General features: G+C 40.1%; 2 protein-coding genes across 6 annotated transcripts in view; one reads left to right on the top strand and one right to left on the bottom strand.

The window, feature by feature from the left end:
• Positions 1–10968, top strand: part of smtnb (smoothelin b) — a 53896-nt gene extending 42928 nt beyond the window's left edge. For 2 of the 5 annotated variants that reach the window (XM_053610522.1, XM_053610519.1), the window contains 7 exons: positions 1196–1363; positions 1505–1567; positions 1690–1759; positions 1853–1999; positions 2264–2381; positions 2677–2828; positions 9019–10968. In XM_053610522.1, the coding sequence (XP_053466497.1) occupies positions 1196–1363; positions 1505–1567; positions 1690–1759; positions 1853–1999; positions 2264–2381; positions 2677–2828; positions 9019–9172 (872 nt within the window). In that variant the 3' untranslated portion in view covers positions 9173–10968. Of the gene's footprint in view, positions 1–1195; positions 1364–1504; positions 1568–1689; positions 1760–1852; positions 2000–2263; positions 2382–2676; positions 2829–4946; positions 5720–9018 lie in introns of those variants that run through there. The other 3 variants (XM_053610520.1, XM_053610523.1, XM_053610521.1) reach the window with 2 other exon arrangements.
• Positions 10969–11024: 56 nt separating this feature from the next.
• Positions 11025–16352, bottom strand: selenom (selenoprotein M). The gene is made up of 5 exons (XM_053610543.1): positions 16101–16352; positions 14595–14630; positions 14283–14317; positions 13757–13835; positions 11025–11578 (listed from the first exon to the last, which is right to left on the bottom strand). Exons 1-5 carry the CDS (start codon positions 16206–16208, stop codon positions 11354–11356), a joined length of 483 nt encoding a protein of 160 aa, XP_053466518.1. The 5' UTR covers positions 16209–16352; the 3' UTR covers positions 11025–11353.
• Positions 16353–19062: the final 2710 nt, after the last annotated feature.

Genomic DNA, 19062 nt, shown 5'->3' with positions numbered 1-19062 from the left:
GGAGTAACGGAATACATGTAACAGCGTTACGTAATCAGGATACAAAAATAACTGGTAACTGTAATCCATTACAGTTTCGTCTAAAAACAAAGTAAGATGAAGCACGCGAAGATGAAGCGTTGTTGTGTACGGAGTCAAACAATTACATGACAACGGCAGCCAATGACAGCTGTCCTGAGTCGAAACAACACCCATGGCCATATAAGATCACTTCTAATTTCATGTTATCACATCGCTTCGTTTTACATGGTCATTCAAATGTGTAAATGATGGTAGCAGGTTCACTCACAGCATCTGATTTTTTCTTTTATTCCATGGACATTTCAAAAGATTGTAGGAATTCATATGATAATAGTGTGTCTCTTTTCAGTGTGTTCATATTAACACTGTTTTGAACGCTATTAAAAAGGCGGGGGGGAAAGTGCTCTCTTTTTGGAAAGCCAGAATATGGTCACCCTAGCTTTTGTGATGTAATGCTCCCCGCATCAGGGATACAGTGATCTTTTATTTATTCATTTATTTATGTATTTTCTTAAAACAAATCCAAAATTGAACACGTTTTTAAGCTCTAAATAAAAGTATTTTCGATTCCTATTGCTTTTCTCTTGACTTTATTTACACATGTGACCTTAAAATAATCCAAAAGTAGTCAGATTACTTTCATATTGTGATACTCTGATTACGTTACTGTTTACATTTTTTTTTTTTTTTTTTTTTTTTTTATGAAGTAATTTGTAATTGTAACGGAATATATTTTTAAAGTAACCCTCCCAACCCTGGCTGCCATATAACTACAGGGTGCCCATGCGCCTACGCGCCTTCAGTGCTAATTAGTTCCAGCATCTCTCTCCTTCAGAAGAAACAGATTGTAGTGTGTTTAGTTTTCTTCGGTGTCTAAGATGAGTCACTGCGGTGGTTTCAGCTGGAAGCCTCACTCTAGACACGGCCGTCACTGTTTATAACTAATGTTTATTTTGCTTGTAGTATTCCTTTAACTACTAAGATTGTTTCAGTTTGCTGGGTTGCTAGCGCGTGGATGTATTGGCGCTAACGTGTGACCCGTGCATTGAGGTTTCCGATTGGTTGTTAAGGTCTTCTACACAGAAACGAACCTGTCTCTGACCCTCGGTCACACATTTCTTCACTCCATCAACGTAATCTTCCTCTCTCGTCTCTCTCCTCCGTCTCTCCTCAGACCAAAGGGAGAAGGAGCGCGATCTGCGTCTGCAGGAACTGCGGCAGCAGAGAGACGACCGGGCTCAGAAGAATCGGCCAGGCGCGGGAGAGATGGTGGTGAAGAAAATGGAGAAGTCAGCTGATGGCTCTACTCTCAGTGAGATCACCAAGACCAACCGCTTCGCAGGTGCGTGATTTCATCAGTGCAGTTCTAGCTGTCTTTAAGTTTCCTAAAATATATTTGAGGGTGTTTTCACGTACAAGTACTCCCGTAGTCCTGAAGTGTGTGTGTGTGTGTGTGTGTGTGTGTGTGTGTGTGTGTGTGTAGATGATGGCAGCAGGATGACCCGCAGCACCATCATGGAAACCTCTTACACACAGAAGTTTGACAGTGAGTCGTTTGTTTCTGTCTCTACTGTGAATTTGAAGAATTTTCAGCTGTCGGTCAGTCTCATCCTCAACATTTCCTCTTTCACATTTCTGCATTTTTTTTGTTTGTTTGTTTCGTTTCAGGGGGGACCATGCAGACCAAGTCCTTCAGCTACTCCTCATCTTCCTCCAGCACAAGCAAGAAGATCGGAAGGTCAGCTAAGACCTCATGCAGATCCGTCTGCACATTTCACTCTGACGTTGCAGTCAGATTTGACTGATGGGGAATGTCATTTTTGTCTCTCAGCGTGTTTGATCGTGAGGACGACGCGGCGCTGGAGCGCAGACAAGCGGATCGTAAAAAGGAACTCATGAGGGCTCAGACGATGCCCAAAACCTCCGCCTCACAGGCCCGGAAAGCCATGATTGAGAAGCTCGAGAAGGAAGGCGGCAGGTGAGCTGCATTTTTCTCTCTCTCTCTCTCTCTCTCTCTCTCTCTCTCTCTCTCTCTCTCTCCCCCCGCCCCCCCCAGAAGTATCTTAAACATGTATAAATAACACGGATGTGTAAATGAATTGATGTCACGGTAAAGATGTGAATTTTGTGTAGCTCACAGTCACTTGTGTACTGAAAATTTGCCATTGACATTTCTACCTACAGTTATTAGTAATTAATTATATATGTATATAAATATTTTTAATTTTGTCACTCTCGGCAGCAACTCGCCAGTCGCGCAGGTGAAGGTCCAGCGCTCCACTAGCTTCGGCGTTCCCAATGCTAACTCCATTAAGCAGATGCTGCTGGACTGGTGCAGAGCAAAGACTCGCGACTATGATGTGAGGAAACGCCATAAACGTTCTCAAACGTTTGTAGTACTTCGGAAAAGCTGTTTTTATATCACAGCGCTGTTGAATAGTATTTTGTACGGTAACTGGTTAGAACCGGCGCAGTTGACTAATATCGTATTGCAGTATATATGTAAAAATCAATACTGAAATACGCTCTCGTTTCTATAGTAACATTAAGATGGTGTCATATCAAGCTGCGTTTCAGAACCAAGAGCTGCTAGAACACAAGTGATGACAGAATAACTGATAACCCCCCTTCCCCTCCCCCCATTTCTTGTCTCAGAACGTAGATATTCAGAACTTCTCCTCCAGCTGGAGTGATGGGATGGCCTTCTGCGCTCTGGTGCACAACTTCTTCCCGGAGGCCTTTGACTACTCCACCCTCAGCCCTAGCAATCGCAGGCAGAACTTTGAGGTGGCCTTTAAAACAGCAGAGTGAGTATAGACATGAACACACACACACACACACACACACACACACACACACACCCTGGCAAACACATTTTTTTGCCTGATAAGCATTCTCACCACTAATGCATAAGGTTGGGAAATCAAAGTAAATATTGATTAATGAATAAGCTGGGAATACAAATACTTTACACGTGTGTGTATGTGTGTGTGTGTGTGTGTGTGTATGGAGGCCTGGGAAAACCCTTCACGTGGTGACATTTTCTAGAATATATAGTTCTGAAATTTATTGACTGCTTGATCTGAGGCTGACATTCCAGGGCTGGACAAATCATACAATTAGTATTAAGTGTGCTGCCCAAAACCTGTCTGACGAGTCGAAAAACGTGGCCATCATAGTGTAATAACATGCAGTGAGCTAGTTAAGCACACACTAGATCTCTCCTCAGCTGACGTGCGTGGTGCAGCAGGTGGTGGGGCTCAGAATGAACAACACGCATAATCAAAAGAACATTGGCTTAGTGGTTAGTGGCTTACCTCACACCTCCAGGGTCGGGGGTTTGATTCCCGCCTCGGCCCTGTGCGCGCGGGGTTTGCGTGTTCTCCCCGTGCTTTGGGGTTTCCGCCTCCAGTCCAAACACATGCATTGTAGGCTGATTGGCAATTTCAGATTGTCCACTGTGTGTGTGTGTGTGTGTGATTGTTCCCCAAGTCCCTTGGGATAGGCCCCCTGCTGCGACCCTATGTAGGATAAAGCAGTACAGAAGATGGACGGTTGTTAAAACCTGCTCGTTCAACTACGAATAAAAGACTAATAGCTCGGACAAGCCTCAGCAGGATAGTCTAGGCGAGGTTGAACAGCAAGTAAAACATTTTCAAGTTGTTTCAGCAAAATATATTTATGGTTTCTTAAAAGTGTAAAGTATGCTAACGGCCGAAAGGTTTTTGCCAGAATTCAGCCACAGCAACCTCTGACGGGTTTTCCCAGACTACCACGCGTAAGTGATGATCAATAAAACGATAGCTAGATTTCCCCTGATCACTCGTAGTCTGCATCCCCATGATCAGAGCGTGGACCAGTGTGCTTCTCGGTGTCTGCGAAGGTTCTAAATGGCACTAACATATATAATATTCCAATGCTATCGAAGCTATCCAGCCCTTGCAGCGATCTAATGGTGATACGTTTTACATACTGTATAAGGACCGAACGAATACTTCCCTCTCCACCATCATAACTCCTCACGCCAGTTCCTCCTGCCGCAGGGACTTGGCCCTCGGTGTTCTCCGAAATAAATGGCAGATTAATCCATTCATTTCTGCTGATTTTTGTTTCCGTTTCTCGCCGCCCCTCCTCTACGCAGAGCGGTAACCAGTTCTACAGCTCGACTCTTTACTAAACCAGACACCTCCAGCTGGACTCTAATGAATAACACAAGATAAGCGTTACTCTGCATTGTTTAGGGAATCTCTTGTGTTGTCGGTTCCCCCTCAAGCTTTCTGCTCTTTTAATTGAACCGGTGTTAATTCTGCTTACAGTCTTCCCTTGCTTCTGTTTTCCGTTGCTCGACTTTTTCTTGCGCCCCAGCAGCTGCAGTTTACGTTCACCAGCCTTTTCTGTTCGTGTCCTAGTGTTGCATGTGTCTGTGCTGTGCTTTCAACCCCAGTTCAAGGATCCGATTTCACCGCCTGTAGATGTGAGCGCGAGTCGAGTTGCTGGTTAGGTGCCTTTCTTCTCACTCTGCATTTTGCTTCCTGAACACGTTGTGATCCACATTTTCTGTGTTGGTAAAACAAAGGCGTGAAAGTCACTGTGTGTACTGAACGATCCACGGCTCAAATAACCAACAAAGTTAAATGGACGTAAACTGATGCGCCATTTGACTTTTTTTGGTGTGTGTGTGTGTGTGTGTGTGTGTGTGAATGATCATGAAGCATGAAAGCACATCAAAATGTAAGTCAACACAGATGTAATGTTTGTTCTATTTTTGTGTTTGTTTTGTTTTGTCTTGTATCTCCTGACTGTCTCCTGTCTCACCCTGAATGTTGGCTGCTCACGATTCCTGTATACCTCTTTTCTGTCTTTCTGTCTTTCTTTTTCCCAAATATGCTTCATGTGCCGTGTCCGGCGACGGGATTTGCGAGCAGGAAGCTTGCCGACTGTCCCCAGCTTTTGGATGTGGACGACATGGTGCGGCTGCGGGAGCCTGACTGGAAGTGTGTGTATACGTACCTGCAGGAGTTCTACAGAGGCCTGGTGCAGAAAGGCTTGGTCAAAACCAAAAACTCCCTCTAAGGTCCAAACTGATTCAAAACGGTGAGAGCGGCAATAAAACCTTTCAGGAACGACCTGACCAGTGGTGACGGAAGGGATTTATTTATTTATATATTTTTGGCTATTCAGCAAGGTTAGATTCTGACCCTAGAACATGTCAGTTCTTAGTGTTTGAGTTCACCAGCCAGTCAGTGAATGAATGTTAGAGTGCAATGTTTTGGGAATAAAGATCTGGAGAGAAAGTTGAGGGTGAGAACGTATTTGGGGAAGACGAGTTTTGATAAGCCAGTCCAAAACCTTGTGAAGGTACACGTGCTTACATGCCGTGCGTCAGTCATCACTCAGTACCCGGAAACCACGTGACGACGACGTGTCGTAACTCTTCTTCTGTGGGTTTTATTACGTGTTTCTGAGTAAGTATGTGTTTGCCCCCAAATAAGTAGAACCAGTGACGCTTGAGATAAGATGAAATATCTTAAAAGTGTAAAGAATAAGATTTTCCCTTTTCGTCTCTCAAGGTGATACCTGCAGTTACAATCAAAATGATTCATGCCCCAGTGCAAATCAGGTTTATTGTCAAAATTTACACACTTTCAGCTGTTTGCCATGAACAAATAAAAAAAAAAAAAAAAAAAAAAAAAAGAAAGCAATTGAAATAGTTCAACACAACGATGCTTCAAGTGGGTTCCCCAAATTCAACTGAAAATGCAACTTATAATGACTTCTCCAGTCTCAAAATTAATCAAACCCCTGAATAGAATCCCTCATTGAAGTATCAGGAAATCCTAGGAGAAAACGTCATGCCATCTGTGAGGAAGCCGTACCTCAAATTCCACCAAGGCTTGGTTGCAGAAGAAGTTCTGGAAGATTCTACAGGGCCATCACAGTCACCTGACTTGAACCCCATAGAAAATCTCTGGTGGGATTTGAAGGCGGCGGTTGCAGCACACAAACCCAAGAATATTACTGAACTGGAGGCCGTTGCTCATGAGGAACGGGATAATATTCCTCAGGAACACTGACAGAAGCCATGCATCTCGTTTGCAGCAGGTCAGAACAGCAGACGGTGCTCTGGAGAAATCATTATAAGTTGCATTTTCAGTTGAATTTGGGGAAAATACTTGAAGCATTCATCGTGTCTAACTATTTCAGTTGCTTTTGTCTGATTTGTTCATCGCAAACAGCTGAAAGTCTGTACATTCCGACAATAAACCCTGATTTGCACTGGGGGTTGAATCATTTTGATTGCATCTGTATAGTAAAATGTCTCCTTGATGATAAAACCCATCATAGAGGGGTTTTTTTGGTCAGGTTTATTTTCCTATGATATGATATAATTGCATTTTGTGTCATATATATATATATAATATAATTTATATATATATATATATATATATATATATATATATATATATATATATATATATATATATATATATATATATATTAATATTATTTATATATATATATATATATATATATTAATATTATATATATATATATAAATATTATTTATATATATTAATCTTATTTATATATATATAAATATATATTAATATTATTTATATATATATATATATTAATATTATTTATATATATATTAATATTATTTTTATATATATATTTTAATATTATTTTTATATATATATATTTTAATATTATTTATATATATATATTAATATTATTTTTATATATTAATATTATTTATATATATATAAATAATATTAATATATATATATATATATTTATATATTAATTATATTTATATATATTAATATTATTTATATATATTAATATTATATATATATATATATATATATATATATATATATATATATATATATATATATATATATATATTAATATATTAATATATATATAAATATTAATATTATGGATATTATGGCTTATGTCAGTCCCTCCAGGATGTCACGGTTTTGCGATCGCAGAAATGAACGCAGAATCAAACAAACTCCGTAGTATTCTGAGGAGCTTGCGATTTTTCAAAATTACCGCCGATTTTCCGCAGATTCGGGCCGAGACGCGTCATGTGACGTCATCACAACTGTCATTCAACCTCTTCGATTCACACATGTCGAACATGAGTACAGCTAAAAGGTCTCGTTTACCAACAAACATCACTGTGAAAGAGCGTGCAAAACAATTTCATCAGCTGAAGTAGTTTTCCACAAAAAAAAACAACCCCCGGTGAAATCCTGTACAGCCTGATGTATGTGAATATGAAGTGCGAGGTTTTTTACCAGCTGTAGCAGTAATGGCTGGTTCAGGAATCAACCAGCCTTTTCTTCTGATGTACTGCCAGTAAACACACACAGTGTAACTGTAGCAACTGAATAAAAAATCTAAAGCGTTGATCAGATTTAGACACTAGTTAAATAGTGCGTCAACGAATAACCCTAGTTTTAATCCTGAGGGTCTGTTACTGTTTCCCTAAAAACACAGTGCCCCATGAGCTTCAAGTCCAAAAACACGTTCCTGATTTGGTTGTGTTTGGAAGCGTTGATGAAACGGGACCTGAAAGGTTTCCCATTAAACCAGGACTAGGGGAACTTAAAAGGCATTGCTGAGCTAATCAGGGCTGTATTGTGTATGCGTTCAGCTTGTACAGACTACTCCGATGATCTTTATCAGAGCTTTTGTTTGTCAGTTTTGGTGCACAACATACACAGCGTCATATCGAGGGGTCTGGCCACGTTCACCCTTCGCATGGTGTTTGTGAAAGCGAGCGCCGCTCCAAGATCCGACGCCCAAACATGGTCTTGGTTTGGGTCGTGTGACACAAAGAGCGAGCGTCTCCCGAGTCAGTGATCCCTGTCCGGCTTTATCTGCCTCAGCTACTGTTTTAGAAACCAAACAAAACAAAAAAATCTAAACATATCTTCACTCGTCAGCTGCAGAAAATGTCAAAGGCAACCATTTTTTAGCGTGGCTTGGCATGGTTTCTCTGAAAAGCTCGTTCATTTCACTTTGTAGTGCTCATTAAAGGATGAAACCACAAGTCTTCACCTGCTTCCTGCCAAGTGTTAACAAATCACTGTACAGTGCAATTAATATGTCTGCTGATTTACAGTTAGTTACAGACTTTGTCATAAATCCAGTAATGTCGCTTTGTATGGAGGAGACGCAGCGCTGTGTATCCTGATGCTCTAGTACACTAAAGTGTACGGAAGCCCTAAGCGGCCATGCGTTATTATTATTATTATTATTATTATTATTATTATTATTATTATTATTATTATTTTTCTGTTGTTTTCTCGTGATCTTGACTTAATTGTCCTGTGTACTGGACATGCATCATCCCGAAGTCATTGGGGTTTTGAATGGGTTTCTTGGTTAAACGCCTGAAATAAGGTCCGTGGTTAACACAAGCTCAAGATATTGTTCATGTTTTATACTACGCCATAAAATACATCAGTAATACCCCACTCAGGACTTTTTAAAAAGACGGTTGCTAACAGGTGGATAAACAGGACAACAGAGGTTGTCAGGGACATTAAACGTCATCACGCCGACCAGGAAGACTCGTCTACTACGGCCTCATTGTGTTTATACTTGCACTCTTGCAACTCAAACTTCCTAACTTGTAGATTCATCAATTTATAGTATTTTCCAATTGTATTGTTTTTTTTTTTTAAATAAAGATTGAAAGAGTTGTCAGAAGTGTAGCGGTGGTGATGTTGAAGTCATGTGACTGTGGTGAAGTTTGTTTATAGCCTAATATTAGCTTTTTATTTCTTTATTTTAGTCTTTATTGGTCACATATACATTAGAGCACAGTGAAATTCTTTTCCTCACATGCCCCAGCCTGTCAGAGTGCAGGGTCAGAGTGTATAGGCTTCAAAATCTTATGAATCTTATCTTTATAATATATTTATAATTCGTTTTATCATCTGATTATTCCTTCTTCCAATCTCTGTCCATCAGGGCGTTTGCTAATTGTATGCCCCTGTTGGAAGTGGAGGACATGATGATAATGGGTAAGAAGCCTGACTCCAAGTGCGTCTTCACCTACGTGCAGTCGCTGGTCAATCACCTGCGCAGATACGAGATGACGTGTCGAGCACGCTCGGATCACTGAGCGCTTACTTCCACCCCGAAGACCGACGCCACCATCTTGTTGTTTTTTTTTGTTGTTTTTTTTTGTTGTTTTTTTTGGTAGAACATTGAACAGTTTTTTTTTTTCTCATCGTATCCCACGTTTCAATTGCAACGAACCAAAGAACAAGATCACCGCATGGCGAGTATCGCTATAGTGCTTTAGAGCATTCAAATGTGTTTAAAAAGAAATGGTTTAAAACTTTTTTTTACATTTTTTATTTAAAAATCAGCTAAAAAAAGGAAAAGACAACGTTTCATTTAGAATCCCAGAAAAGATGCTTATTTTATTTCTATGCCAGTGGCATTTAGCTAACATTTTAACGGCTCGTAACGTTTATTCCGTGGTACTGTAGCCGATCGAGGAACCTGATGTGCATGCTTCACCCTTTTGTTTACTTGAATTTTCTTTAGAGCTGCTTTCGCTGATAGGGCACGAGTGACCTGAAGTCTGCTGTAAGCCGCGCCGATACGATATGATACGATACGACACGATCTCTCACCGCTTTGTATCTGAACAGCGCCTCCCCGTGCCCAAACAGCGACGCTGCTCGGCCCTGATTTAAAGCAGACTCTCCTGTTTAAAAAACAAAATGCTGATCGATCCGAGGACAGGCTTCCACTCCATAGTAGGAGAGGAGGAACTGTTTCAGCACGGGGGGATTACGCAACATACCACACCATTACCACAGCCTCACAGACGCCCGAAACACTCACTCACTCACATGTACAGACGAGCACCGTGTTCCTGTCATTTCTGCTTCACTTCTTACGCTCGTGAATTTTATCGTCTTTACTCTATTAATATTCATAAACTCTGCTCTGATGGAGATTTGAATTTGACAGACGGGCTCATCAATCACACACGTTTCCACCCTGGATACAGAGAGAGATGTTTCAGCCGTGCATATCCTGGCTCTAGCACTTTTTTATTTTATTATTATTTTTAATCCAAGATGAATTATGCTTACCAGGAGAATGCAAAACTGTTTTTTATATATATATTTATATATATTTGAGCAAGTTTGTAACTATGGGCTTGATTACTGATCTGCAAAAAAAAAGATATTTAAAAAAAGAAATGATGGATTTACAGGGCAGAGTTCATTTGATGTAGCTGAGAATTCAGTTAATGTGCCAATAAGCTGTCGTTTTGTTAACTAGCATTTAAAAACAAACAAAAAAACACTATACAAAAATGTTGTAATACCGTAACGTTTTTTTTTTTGTCCGTCTTAGCCGGGTCTTTTGTTTTGGAGTCATTTTCTCAAGTTATTCTACACTAACTCTTCTTCTCAAATAGAAACATTGTGCTGTAAATTCATGCTTGCATGAAGGAGAGCGAGTCTGAGAAGGTGCCCAAGCTCTGCTTTTCCTCTCGTACAGTAGCCGGTGCACTGTTCTACTTAGGGTTAGGGAGGTTAGGGAGGGTTATGGAGCAGAGAGGAGAGAAATCAGGCCGTTTCCCCATTCTCCCCCCTCTGCCCCCCCCCCCCCGCCCTTCAGAAAACAGGACTTCAATTGAAATCTGAAGCCTTGGCATGAGCAGCATCTTTTTACTAAACAGTGTTATTACTGATAAGCTTCTTGAGGAGAATAAGAGCAGGGGATTGTTCTAAGCTAGCGTTTTATTCCACACTATAGATTAACTCAATAACACGGTGTAGATTGGCTACAATCATTTTGTTTTACGTGTTTGCGCCTAGGAATATTGTTCACAGCATTTCTGTACACTGCCAATGAATATGAAGAATGATATTAAAATCTTTTAAGAAACCACTGGTTTGATTATTGACTTGAAATATTCACACACACACACACACACACACATATGCTGTATTCTGGTGAAAAATATTTATTCATGTCTCTCTCTGTGCACTCATTATGCAGCACTCCATGGAGACCAGTTTACACCAGTAAGAACGTAGATCATCAGCCCTAAACCAATCAACAGAATGATTTTTACAGTTTGGGGCATCATTCAGTTCTCATCTGGGCAGAAACGGGACTCCATGACAACTCACTGCGATCAGCTGTGTGTGTATACATATATAATATACTTATATATACACATACACACCAGTACTGTAAAAGCAGAGCACAAATATTCCATTACTGATCCTACTTATTTTTCATATACATGTTTATATATATAAAAAAAAGGCTATAAATCTTTGTGTGGAGACTCGTTCTCAGGCTGGGGCTCCTGTGCTAGGTCGCTGTTTGCGGGTGCTCTTCTAGTGTGGTGCTCTTTGAAGGGGCTGTCTTTAGCTGGCGAGAAGCGAAACTCCTCCGGCACGTCATCTTCGGCTCGTGCTTTTTTATAGAAGCCCAACTCCTCCAGAAGACCGTTGATGTCGGTACGGGTCATGTGGGACAGCGGGATGCGCTACGATGGAAAAGCAAGAGCGTGAAGAAGATCGTCAGGTCAGAATAAAGAACATACCTCCTGCAAATCTTCCCAGTGTATAGATTGGGGGTTTTTTTTGTAAAAAACTGGAAAATAAAAAAAATACATCCGGGTTGTACTAGGGAATTCCTGGAGTAATGGAAAGCCGCATGGTTCAGGATATTTTTTAATCCCGAGCGAGCTGATGTCAGAATAGAAGAGCAAGCGCTACAACACGGTCTAGCTAAAGACTTTACATTTATTTTAGGGAGAATCCTGTAGAACGACTGTTGAAATGGAGATCTGGTAAGGGTGTAAAGATAGACTCCGGTCACGATTCGATTCAGTTCCGTTCTCAGAAAACTGATGACTGAAAAGACTACTTATTAAATCCCTGTACAATAAACACCACTAAAACTGCATGAACTATAATAATAATAATAATAATAATAATAATAATACTATGAAGAAAAGGTTTATTGTTGTAAACCAGCTGTACTGCGAGTTCACCGGATCTTAAAAAAATAAATAAATTGAAACATTCACACACATTTTTTTGACCCCGGGGACTGAAAACAAAATCAACATAAACAATGAGCTGTGTAGCAGAAACAGAGCTCCAACGTCGGCTAAAACGCGCGGTCTCCGCAGCCTCTCTCAGGCACTATGGATCACACAGGCATGGGGATGGCGTTGTTTGAAAGCTGCTGAAGACCTTTATTTTTTACAACATTATACCATGGTCATGCAACCATACAGCATACTATGCACGTTGCTTTGCACTCCGAAGCTATTGGGCTTTCGGTCTTTTCACAAGTGCAGATGATTCCCGCTTCGGTAATGAGAGAATGCAAAAAAAAAAAACAAAAACACACAAGCCAGGTGCTCTCTATGTATTTGAACTCTGTGGTTTGCACAGTTTGGGACATGTGATGTTCTGCATTACATGCATAAACAGATTTCCAATGGGCATCTTCGCATTTTTGCGTCACGATGTATCGATCATTACACCCCTAAGATCTGGCATTCAGGTTTAAAAATCCTGATTTTGGGATTTAAATTATTATTATTTTTTTTTAAATGATGGGCTGGGATGTTAAACCGTTCCCATACGCATTTGATAAAATCCTTTAAAATCAGAACACTGGACACATTGTATTCTGTTACTTCAAACACTACCGTGCAGTAGGGGTTGTACTGGAAGCACCAGCTGTCATATACAAGTCTTGGGAAACGATTCCCTAAAATGAGAAGGGAACTGAAGTACTTTGGCAGGAAGACCCACACAGTGTTCCAGCGTCACTGGAAAAGAACTGAAGATTTTTGGTGTCTGTTGAACGGTGTCCAGCAGGTGGTGCCAATAAAGACCTGCGGTCAAGAAAATGTGTCTCTGCATTCAAATTTTCAACATGACCTTGTCCTCTTCTCACCATTTTCCCTTGATGGGATATCGGTTAACATTTTAAAGAGGGCTCCATTACTTAAATGAGCCACAGTCAAGATAGTTCGTTCAGCCTGGGCGTAGACTCCAGGAAATTGTCTCGAAGACATCTGATCTGGTGCAATTTCCTTTTTAAAAACAGCTGAAAAAGCAATAGAAACCCGATTACTGGCACGCTGAAACTGCTGCAAGTTCAGACCCAACCCCCACCCCTCAAGTGAGACCACGTGTGTCGAGGGTACAGATAATTATTAATGCAAATAATAACCGCTGCACTTGTTGGTCAAATACGAAGGTAAAGCTGAATAAAGACTAACTTACAGACAGACCTTCAGACGGCGTAATTAACGGCTTCACGACCTAAAGGAAGTTTCGAATTCTGCCTAGGACGAAGAAAACATTTCTGCTCATAGCATTCTTTAACACTGCTGTGGTTTGTTAGCTCCTGAGGGACCTTTACACTAAGATTATAGATAAACTTTACACTACAGACTATAGTACATACTTTTCTGCGTTTATAGTTACGGAACTTCTGCGAAACAAGTCATCACTTGTGGACGCTGGAGACTCCTCCCATAAATGTTAAATAGACGTCTCGGAGCTTGATTAGAGCAAGGATCATACATTATTCTTTGGTTATCTGGTTGTTATTATTAGCCTTCGTTCATGTGAATCGTCCGTCGTATACATCCCTGTGAGTTAGATATTACTATAAAAACAATTATGTTTGTACTTACATCCAGCTCCTCATAGTAATGGTTCAGGAGGACGAGCTCAGGGTCTGCACCAGGGATGTGTTTCATCACCAAGTTATGACTGAGAAAAATGTGAAATCAAGGACAATACACCCTGAACAACATGAGCAGGAAATGAATTCAGGAATGGTGGTGGGGGCAGGGGGGGGGGGTGTACTACTGTGTACTGCTACCACCACCACCACCACTTCTACTACTGTTGCTGCTGCTACTGCACTATTGATCTTAAATGATTATGATTCAATCATGGAAAATAAGAAAAATATTTCACACGTCCATGTGGTTTTCCTCTGGATTCCCCAGTTTCCTCCACCTCCCAAAAAAAAAACATGCCAGTAGGCAGACCGGCTACACTGAATAGCCGGCTCTGAATCCACCACTGAAAATGGCTGAATGAATAATAATAATAATAATAATAATAATAATAATAATATAAAACAATAATTCTGAACATAATCAGGATTAAACTTCAATCAATTAATCTCATTATAAACTGGATGAAGGATACTAGAGAGGGATGTCTTGGGTCACGAAGGCCTTGACCTGAGAACAAAGAGGGGGGGGAAAACCCCACAAAACTAATTACAATTATTCACAGTAATCTTCAGTCAATTATTTTTTTTTTGTTGAAGAAATACAAAAATATAATCCTAAACTCTACAGCAACAGATTATTTGTACATCTACAAAGCAACCTAGATGAGAGGCTTTACATCGGCCAATGAGTGTACGTACCAAGTAGGTACGTGTACAGCTCAATTACTGGGGGATCCATCCTTATATTTTAGAATGCAGTAATAAATGTTGAAATGTGAGCTTACCTCCCTCAGTCTATTCAGCTGTCATCCTCCACAGCTCTGGGAAGAAATACAGTACGGAATATGGCCATTAAGATAGAAACATACGTCTTATGATTTCTCTATGAGAGGAGTTGTTCTTAAAACCGTACAAAGCTGCCACCACTGGGCCCTTGAGCAAGGCCCTTAACTCTCAACTGTGCAATTTGTATTTAAAAAAAAAAAAGAAAAAGAAATAGAAATGTAAATCCTTCAGGAAAAGGGCATCCGTCATAAATGCCATAAATGTAAATGAGTGGACGGATGGGTGGACAATGGATGCATGGACACGATCAGCTTTTACACACCCAAATCGATGTGTAATGCTGATTATTATTAATAATAATAATAATAATAATAATAATAATAATAATTAATGTTAAAACAGGGTCCAACACTGTACTGTACAGCGTCTGTTATAAAATCCTAAAGTAATGCGAAACCTAAACATTACACAAAGACTTTTTCAGACTGAACCAGGTCACACATGCAAAGTCAGTTCCTGCAGGTGACACAGATAATGTGACCAACAGTTTTGGCTTTCAAAAAAAAAAAAAAAAAAAGGTTTTGTGTTTCAGAACTAGTGTTGCCAGATTTGCGGAATTTAAGCAATTAGGGTTAATAATACTGGTCTGGAAATATGTTACGTGTATTTGGTTTCCATGAAGGAAACACGATTATAGTTTTTGAGATGAATAATGGCTGGGGTTCTTTTTTGATTATTATTTGTATCCAAGTACCAATTTAATTGTCAAATTAATTCCACCGACACACAGTAAAGATTTAATTAAGGAACATTACAATAATACTTTTAAAGTGATCAGAGTCACGGTGCTTTCATTAACGACCTTCCCACTGACAGAAATCCAAGCTGACATTATTTATAGACTTTTGACTTTATTGTTTTTTTAAAAAGTTATTATGCTTTGTATTAATCCCATTTCATTCAAGTGACCAGTCAAACAGGCTCATAATTACAGTACAAGAACTCAATAATAAATATGATGACTTTCATAACAGTGGGTTGTGATTTCCACCACTGGAGCAATAACAAAAACAACACACAAAAAACAAACAAACAAAAATACTTTGAGACCCTGTAAAATGAGGTGAAATAGGAGGAAAATTCTGACAGTAAAAGAGGGGGGGGAAAAATATCAATCTGGCAACCCTTGACATCAGTTGTTCATCATCTTTAAACACTCTCCAAATGAAAACACCTGCTTATACTTAATTCAGCTTCATCAGATGGGTTATATCTGAATGGAGGACTTGCATATCTGTAAAGATCTGTAACACACTGTGGTTTGGAGGAAAACTATAAACTACATTTTCAGGGGAGGAAAAAACAAAAACAAACACATTTATCTTCCATCAACCCTAACCCCACTCATCCTCATCATGCAGTGTATATGATTAGATAACTAACCTAGTCTCTGTCTCGTATTGTAGTCTTGTTGCCCTGACTGTAGAAAAGACAGACTTCCTCACCTCCACTTTTGCTCTGGCGAGACCATCCAGCTTCTTCCAGTCCACTTCATAAGCCAAGCTGATGCATGGGAGAAACGCAGCCCATAACAGCGGCCACGTGCTGAACATGTCACCTGGGAGCCTCACCTGCTGATTCCGCCGCACACTTTACCAAAAGAGGGAGAGAAGAGTTCAGGTCCTCAGCGGAAGATGTCACGTCCGGACTCGTTGCCACGTAAAGCGTCTTCTCTCCGAGCAAACCCGCGTACTAGCGCACTAAACAGTGTGTCCAGCAGTGCGGTGTGTACTATTCTAATAGGACGCTAGTATGCAGCGCTTTACCCAGGCGAGCGTCATTTCAGCGCTGAAAGCTCATTGGCTGGTTCCACGCATGCGCAGTCTGTCTCTGCGGCAGGCTAGTGATGAGAATTGTTTGCAGCTGTACCGACTCTTTAAACACACTACATATTATCATGAACAAATACAGCAAACATTTATTATTATTATTATTATTATTATTATTATTATTATTATTATTGTTGTTGTTGTTGTTTGGGGACATCAGGTAATCTGGGGCAGGAACTCATTCCAGTTTGAGTCAAAGTCAGAACTTGTGTTATAAAGCCCTGACAGTGGGACTGCTTGACAAGAGTAACTTGTCAATTCAATTCATGTAAGGTTGATGTGTCACTATTTATTTAACATGCTAGCTAGTTTTTACACATTTAATCCCACTCATCAAATAATTCCCTGTTCAACTAACTTGTGGGCAGAATTTGGTGTGTTAGAAGAGGGTAAACATAAATGTCTGTAGGGTTGTGTGGCTCTTGAGGCCTTGATTTAGACACCCCCGGGTTATTCAGAGACTGTATGGAGTGTTAAAGTATAAGAACTGTGGCTAATCCGTCTAATTGCAGTTTAATTTAATGATGAAAACACACCAGGGTCTCAGGGATGCTCTCTAGTTATTAGATTGCCAGCAAGGTAATGTTAGCTAAAGGTTATGGTAATATTACCTAAATAAATATTGCTTTATTAATGCCAAGTATGCTTAAACAAGTTGGTTTATTTTTTTAATTTTTTTTTTACGTCCAGTACACATAATTCAGTCTATGTAAAAATGATTTTTAAAAAGTTCTTCAGATATGCGAGTCGGACTCTTATTCACCTCAGAGAATCGGCTCAAAAACTCGACTCGCTTGCGACGCAACACTTTCTCATTTCTACTAAAAAGCTGCTAAAATTATACGATCTTCGTCAACTTGAAAATATATTCTTGAAGTTTAAACAGCTTTATTGACATACATATTCTTATGACTTACAGTGGCAAGAAAAAGTATGTGAACCTTTTGGAATTTCATGGTTTTCTGAATAAATTTGTCATAAAATGTGAACTGATCTTCATCTAAGTCATCTAATAAATTCTGATTCCTCATGTCTTTATTGAACACACTCATTCAACATTCAAAATGGCAGTGGAAAAAGTAAGTGAACCCTTAGAATTAATAACTGGGTGACCCCACCTTGGCAGCAATAGCCTCAACCAGGCGCTTCCTGTAGCTGTGGATCAGACCTGCACATGGTTCAGGAGGAATTTTAGCCCATTCTTCCTGGCAGAACTGCTTTAGCTCGGTCGTATTCTTTGGATGTCTCATGTGTCTGGCTCTCTTCAAGTCATTCCAGAGCATCTCTATTGGGTTGAGGTCTGGGCTCTGACTTGGCCACTCCAAAAGGTGGATTTTGTTTTTCTGAAGCCGTTCTGTTGTGGACTTGCTCCGGTGTTTCGGGTCGTTGTCCTGTCACATCACCTAACTTCTACACAGTTTCAGCTGACGTACAGACATTCTCACATTATCCTGAAGAATTGTCTGATATACTTGGGAATTCATCTTCAGCTCAATGATTGCAAGCTGGCCAGGCCCTGATGCAGCAAAGCAGGCCCAAATCATGATGTTTCCTCCACCATACTTTACGGTTGGGATGATGTTTTCATGATATGCCGTGCCCTTTCCACGCCAGATGTAGTGCTGTGTGCTTTTTCCACACAGCACTTTTGCTCCTTTGCAAACTTCAGGTGTGCAGCAATGTTCTTTTCAGTAAGCAGTGGCTTCCTTCGTGGTGTCCTGCCGTAGATACCCTGCTCGTTCAGTGTTTTATGTATTGTAGACTCATGAACAGAGATGTTAGCCAGTTCCAATGATACCGTCAAATCTTTGGCTGTCATTCGGGGTTGTTTCTTTACCTCACTGATGAGTCTTCGTTGTACTCTTGGTGTCATTTTGACTGGGCGCCCACTTCTTGGTAGAGTAGCAACAGTCCCAAAGTGTCTCCATTTGTAGAATGTTTGCCTGACTGTAGACTGGTGAATTTCTAAAGTCTTTGAAATCACTTTGTAACCCTTGCCAGCTTTATGTAAATCAACAATTCTTGATCGTAGATCCTCTGAAGACTCTTTTTGGCGAGGCATGGCTCACATAAGCGTGTGCTTCTTGTGCAGAACAAACTCCAAAAATTTGAGGGGTTTTTATCAGTCAAAGTAGCTGTAGTCCACACCTCCAAACTCATTTTCTTAACGAGACTCCAATTAGCGTTTTTGAGGTCATTAACTCAAGGGTTCACATACTTTTTCCACGAGCACTATGAGGTTTTTTTTCGTGGTTCTCAATAAAGACATGAGGGAGCAGAATTTTTTTTTGTGTTATTATTTTAGACACATTATATTTGTCAATACCCTTGACTTAGATGAAGATCAGATCACATTTGATGATCAATTTATTCAGAAAACCATGAAATTACAAAAGGTTAACATACTTTTTCTTGCCACTGCGTATATATAGACGTATATATAAACTGCGTCACAATATTGTCCTCTAGAGGGAGACAGAGTGCTTGAGGAGTGTTGTTAAAGCCCATCTATGGTGGCTTAGTGGTTAAGGCTCTGGGTTAGTGGCCGGAAGGTTGGGGGTTCAAGCTGCCACTGTTG

Source organism: Ictalurus furcatus, chromosome 22 (assembly GCF_023375685.1).
Source record: "Ictalurus furcatus strain D&B chromosome 22, Billie_1.0, whole genome shotgun sequence".
Classification (NCBI taxonomy): domain Eukaryota; kingdom Metazoa; phylum Chordata; class Actinopteri; order Siluriformes; family Ictaluridae; genus Ictalurus; species Ictalurus furcatus.
The sequence above is the reverse complement of the archived record's forward strand: the minus strand, read 5'-3'. Positions and strand labels throughout refer to the sequence as shown.